The sequence below is a fragment of the Myotis davidii genome, unplaced genomic scaffold (assembly GCF_000327345.1).
Source record: "Myotis davidii unplaced genomic scaffold, ASM32734v1 scaffold821, whole genome shotgun sequence".
NCBI lineage: Eukaryota > Metazoa > Chordata > Mammalia > Chiroptera > Vespertilionidae > Myotis > Myotis davidii.
Genome location: NW_006295269.1, coordinates 2975673 through 2981953, shown reverse-complemented (window position 1 = coordinate 2981953; position 6281 = coordinate 2975673). Strand labels below are relative to the sequence as shown.

Sequence of the window (6281 nt, the reverse complement as noted above, 5' to 3'; positions counted from 1 at the left end):
GCGAAGGGCGGCCTCGGGCCAGTGTCGCTGCGCCTCCGCGGGGAGCGGGTGGCGAAGGCTCCCAAGGCGCTGGGCGAGGCAGTAAGATCCAGGGTTCCATTGTCTACGGCGAGGACGCAGGGCAGCGATGCTGAAAGTTAGATGGGCTCTCAGTGGACAGCGTGGGGGGACAGCCTGTGTGACCCCGCGCAGGAGGGGCTCCCGCGTGGGTGCCGGGAACCCTGCCAGCAGGACTTCCAGCTGCCCGGGCCTGGGCGAGGCGCTGTACCTTTCGGACCTCATGCGTGTCCCCTGTTGCCAACACACATGCTCCCCTTACTTAGTATTGCCACCTGCCAAGTCCCATCAGTAAGAGCCCTTTCCCAGGCCGGGTGGTCCCTGAGCCCGTCCTGATGCCCGGAGACGCGGTGGATGCGCGGACAGGGCTGTGCCCGCAGAGGGTCTGACTTCCCGGCTGCCCCGTCTAATGGGTCGCATTTTACGTGGTTTGGTGTGACCCACAGATAAAGCACAAATCACAGACAAGCAAACTGCCCTGGGAAAGAGCTGTCCCCGCCAGGTAAGGAGTGGACACATGTGGTCCTGCAGCCGTTTCACTCAAGGACTGAGGAAGACTGGGATGGAGGAGGGAGCCTGACGGAGGGGACCTGAGTGCCTGCGGGGAGGAGGGCGCAGCCTCTGCGGGCGCACCTGGTCCTCTGATGACCTTGGGGACAGGGGTCAGGCGCCCGCCCCTCCGCGGCCTCTTCTCCGCTCGTCTCCAGTTACTGCTCTGCGGCCCTCGGAGGGGCCCTGGTGTCTCTGTGTCTGTGAGAAGGAAGCACCATGATGGAGACTCCCACGCGAGGAGTGAAGAGTGACGGTTAGGCCCCTGCCCCAAGGAGCCAGGCAAGAGGCGCTGTGAGCGGTTAAGAAATGTTATCACCTTCTCTCGGAGACCAGGGTGCGGTGTGAGCGGCAGGGGAGGGGGAGCGGATATTTATGTCTCTTCTAAAGGTCCCCCAGAGCAGCGGGTGGGACCAGGCGCAGGTGGGGGCAGGTGGGCAGGTGGGGGCGGTCACTGGAAACTGGGTGAGGCGGCTTACTGGGAGCCCACCGCCCTCAATCCTGAAACCTACAATGAGAATAACAGGAAAATCCCGGGAGGGGCAAGAATGTGCCTAACAGTGATGATGTAAAGGACTAGACTCCAGTCCTGCAAATCAGCCAATCAGAGGTTTTGAAGACTTTGAATGGAAAAGCTGAGCAAGCTCTGCCTGGTTTGGCTCTGTGGATAGAACAGTGGTTCTCAACCTTCCTAACGCCGCGACCCTTTAACACAGTTCCTCATGTTGTGGTGACCCCCAACCATAAAATTATTTTCGTTGCTACTTCATAACTGTAATTTTGCTACTGTTATGAATCGTAATGTAAATTTCTGATATGCAGGATGTATTTTCATTGTTACAAATGGAACATAATTTAATTAAAATGGAACATAATTAAAGCATAGTGATTAACCCCCAAAACAATATGTAATTATATACGTGTGTTCCGATGGTCTTAGGCGACCCCTGTGAAAGGGTCCTTCGACCCCCAAAGGGGTCGCGACCCACAGGTTGAGAACCGCTGGGATAGAGCATTGGCCTGTGGACTCTAGTTCTGGTCCAGGGCATATGCCTGGGTTGTGGGCTTGATCCCCAGTGGGAGGCATGCTGGAGCCAGCCAGTCAATGGTTCTCTCTCATCATTGATGTTTCTATCCCTCTCTCCCTCTCCCTTCCTCCCTGAAATCAATATAAATAATTTTTTAGTTAAAAAAGAAGAAAAGAAAGAAAAGCGGAGCAGGATTTTGCCCTCAGAGGGCTTTCACTGGGCACTAAGGAAAACGTGGAGCTCCCTCACTCGTGCTGACTCAGCCTAGTGCTTGTGTAAAACCTCATTGTCAAGAACAGTGGGCTGTCAACATCCCCAAGTTCTCTGCCAGCTTCCCCACCTCCCCCCCCACACACACACACACCCCGATGTGGCTGGGAAGGTAGGGCTGTTCCATCAGGGACTCAGCTTTTGAAAGTTTCACCCACTTCAAGTCAAACATATTCAACAGAAAACACAGCCTGTATCAGATATGCTTTTGACTGTAAACAATATTTTCATTTATTATTACTCCTTTTTTTTGCAGGTTTTCTTTTGTACTTTCCGTCGATTCATCTTTTCCTTTTTGTAGGCCGTTAAAATTCTCTAGGCCGAGGAATAAACCCTAAAGCTGGATGGATGATCTGGTCTTTCTGAAAAAAAAAAAAATGGCTGTCATTCTGAACAGCAGTTAGCAATTTTTCCCCTTCACTGGAAAGAAATAGTACACGATTTTGATTTTACAAAAAAATAACAAGATAAAATTTCTTCCAAAAATTAAGTCTTTCCAGTCCATATCATTTCATCATACCAGGGGATTTTTTGACCAAATGCTGTTTGATGAAACCAGACAACAGAATTCCATTTGCATTGTAAGGCGTAAATTTAAATCTTATTCTTCTAAATAGAGTATTCTTAGCCAGCCGCAGAAGGTAAAGAAGACCCTGCTGCTTCAGAGAGCACTGTGTCAGCGGAGCGAGCCGCAGCGGCCGGGCTGTGTGAGTGAATCGCAAACACTTGTTTCCTGTTTTTGAACAGCCTCCATAGTGATTGGGAAGTGGTGGTGTGAGATGGAGCCTTGTCTTGAGGGAGAAGAGTGTAAGACGCTCCCTGACAATTCCGGATGGATGTGCGCTACAGGCAATAAGATTAAGACCACAAGAGTAAGTTCATTATCTCAAATGTCTCGTGCATGTGACCAACTGTACTGTTTTCCTCTGTGCTGTACAAGTGTCATCCAGAGAAGCTTAAACAGGGGAGCAGGGGAGCCTTTTCCCGACAGAAACCATTCTGACCGGTGTCCAGCCATCAGCGAGAAGCTAGAGATTGAACTGAACTTTTCTACTGAGTGTTTCGGCTTCTGGCTCATGAATTAAGTTAGGTTGCAGTGAGGCAATTATTTGGACAATTCGTCCAACACCTATGGTGCTCAGATAATGAAATGAGGATGTTTAATTTGTCCACATAGTTTGTTGAAAAGGTCTGCATTTAAGTAGAGATTCTTTAAAGGAATTCTATGATAATTTTATAGAGAAAGGAAAGGTTTTGTGATGTGAATAATCATTCCTTGATTTCAGAAGTTATCTTCAAAATATGTAACAACCTGTACTGAGGGGCTTACCCAACGGGTAAGAATCGGTGTCACAGTGTGGGAGCAGGAGGAGGCGGCCCAGGTAGGCCAGCTGTTGACCTTCCATGTATTGGACCATAAGAAGACCTGGGAGTCGTGAAGGGGGTAAGGGGAGGGTGGGTACTCAAACATTTAAGGCAGTATCTATCTATTTACAGTACAAAGGTATGTTACTATTTTAACAACCAGTATGGTCACATGTATCTGTGCCACGTGGATATCAGCCCTGGTAGTTAGATGTTTGTGTATTTTAATGTATTGGATATTTTTTTAAAGGAAACTCCTCCAATTATAAATCCCAAAATGCTGACCTTGTAATCTTCCAAAAGGGTGACTCGAATTTTAAAAAACACCTCTGATTCCAATTCCTGTATTATGAGTCTTACCTGATCTTTCTTCTCAGCACTATCTTTTCAAAAAATAAAATTGGTTCTTGCAGCTTTGTGATGCAGAAAACAAAAGTAATTCTACAGGATACCATTTTAAACACTTATTTTTTCATATGTAAAATAAGTGGAGATGCTTTGCCTGTCAAATTTAGTTGCCTGTACTGATCACATTAGCTAGTAAATGGCCATACCTCCCTGGCTTGCAGCCAGGAGAGATTTCTGAACCATCTTGGCTTTTTAACATACATTTTTGAGCACCCAGAAAGCTCAGCCTGGATTCTTGGATTGCATGTCAGTGAAACACCTACCCAAGAAACTTACAGAAAGAAACCTGGTTCATGCAAATTATCCATCATAACCATTTTAATTACCTGGTGGAGAGTGGCTTTCAGGGTTGCCTTTGGTGACATTTTGCCTGAAAATGATTTTACCAAATAATTTGAAGATGTCCTTAGATTTACAGTGTTGGTGAACCTATGACACGCGTGTCAGAGGTGGCATGCGAACTCATTTTTTTGGTTGATTTTTTTTTGTTAAATGGCATTTACATATATAAAATAAATATCAAAAATATAAATCTTTGTTTTACTATGGTTGTAAAGATCAAAAAATTTCTATATGTGACATGGCACCAGAGTTAAGTTAGGGTTTTTCAAAATGCTAACATGCTGAGCTCAAAAGGTTCGCCATCACTGCCTTAGAAGTTAGTTTTAAGCTACTCTGCATATGGCCGGTGTAATTCCAGAATTATGACTGGAATCCGATCACCATTATTTTTTAAATGTTGCTGATATACAGGGGTGGGGAAAAGGAGGTTTATAGTTGTGAGTACACAAAACACAGAGTTTATTCTTGTATTATTATTTATTAATTATTGTGTTCATTACTTTTATTACAACTGTAGACCTACTTTTGCCCACCCTGTGTTTTCTGAAATCTCTAGTCCCTATCCCGAATGATAACAGGTGGCCCTTTACTGAAGATAAGCCCTGCTCTCATGATGCCTCCAGACTTGTAACTCAGTAACGAGCAATAATGCAAGTCATTTCAGGATTTAAATACGGGAAATTCCAAGAGTGCCAAGTAGGAGAGTCTTTGGAGGCTAGAACATAAACAACAAACAAAACACAGAACTTGTTAATGCCACCTTCCTGTGACCATGGGCTTTCCCTCCTTTTGTGGAGTATGTTGGAAAAGCGCCAGGCCTGTTGTAAATACATCCTAGACATTCCGGGCATCAGGGTAGTAGGATGCAGAATCCTCACGGTAATCATGGAGGCTGGAGCGCACTGTGCCTGCTACCACCCCGGGTGGGCGCAGTGCAACCCAGGCAGCTAAGTGTACGAGAGAAACAACTGCCCTTGCCCTGGGTCTGAAGCAGAACCGCGGTATGAATCCATTTCAGTGAGGAAATGAAACACTTCTCTTCAGCCCTGTGAGTGGCACGCCAGTCAGCTGAGAATTCTCAGGTCTGTCTGGAGACAAGGAAAAAGAAGACACTAGAAAAAGGCTGCATTTCTTTTTCATTGATTTCAAAGAGAAGGGGAGAGGGAGAGAGAGACAGATCAGTGATGAGTGAACCATTGATTGTCTGCCTCCCACACGCCCCCCCTACCCCCACTGGGGATCGAGCCCACAACCTGGGCATGTGCCCTGTCCAGGAATTGAACTGTGACCTCCGGGTTCATAGGGTCGATGCTCAACCACTAAGCCACGCCAGCCAGGCAAGGCTGCACTTTTTAAACACTGAGAGGACTCAGACATTCCTACTGACTTACAATTTCTCTCCCTTCCTTATGAAGAAATTCATAATGAAAAAAACACTTTTAAACACAAAGGCACCATTTAAGCCCAGATGATGCATACAGGAGCTCTTGATTCTGTATAAATGACATGCCAACAAGAGTCCTCAGTTCATCTGCTCTGGAAATAGGTTTTGTACCAATTTTTCTGATGGGGATTGTTCCCTATTAGAGAATGATATGTCTACAGACTTCAACTATGGCCTCTAGCTAGCAATCTAACTTTTGAAAGAGTTAAATTCACAGATGTCCTTTAATATGAATCACATGTTTTACTTTCTGCTCTTAACTAAGAGGTGATCTTTATTATATAAATTATTCAAGTTCTTACTAAAGTGGAAGGGAAAATAAAGAAAAATCACCATTTTTGTTCTTATATGTAAGACTGATTCAAAGAGGGTGGTGCTCTTACAGGAAAAAAAAAAATGAAGAAACATACCCAGGTTGTTAATGACAACTGAGAGTTTCCTTTATATGTAATTTTTAAAAGTAAATCCAATGTAAAGATATTTGCAAAAAAGGATTGCTGGTACCTCATTGCTTTTTCCTATATAGTTTTGTGTTTGTTTGTTTGTTTGTTTGTTTGTCAAAGTCTTCCTATTAGAGGGCTTACTTCCCAAATAAACATCTAAGCCAAAAATCTGAGCAGTCTTTGAAATGCAGATGGATGCTTCAGAGTGCAATCTAATTTATATTTTTATGATGTTTCTTTTTAAAAGGGTAGAGAGTAGAAAGTCATTGTTCCATTTAAACCCCTAGGCCCCTGATTGAGAATAGCCAGGATAACAGGCCACAGCCTGAAGGAAAACCTTGGGGAGATGAGATCAGGGTGACAATGTGATGCAGA

The 6281-nt window shown here is 45.1% G+C and overlaps 1 protein-coding gene across 2 annotated transcripts in view; it reads left to right on the top strand.

Annotated features, from left to right (window-relative positions):
- FAM19A1 (family with sequence similarity 19 (chemokine (C-C motif)-like), member A1) overlaps nt 1-6281 on the top strand; it is a 530041-nt gene that overhangs the window by 520793 nt on the left and 2967 nt on the right. For both annotated transcript variants that reach the window (XM_006769946.2, XM_006769945.2), the window contains exon 4: nt 2652-2776. In XM_006769946.2, the coding sequence (XP_006770009.1) occupies nt 2652-2776 (125 nt within the window). The remainder of the gene's footprint in view (nt 1-2651; nt 2777-6281) is intronic.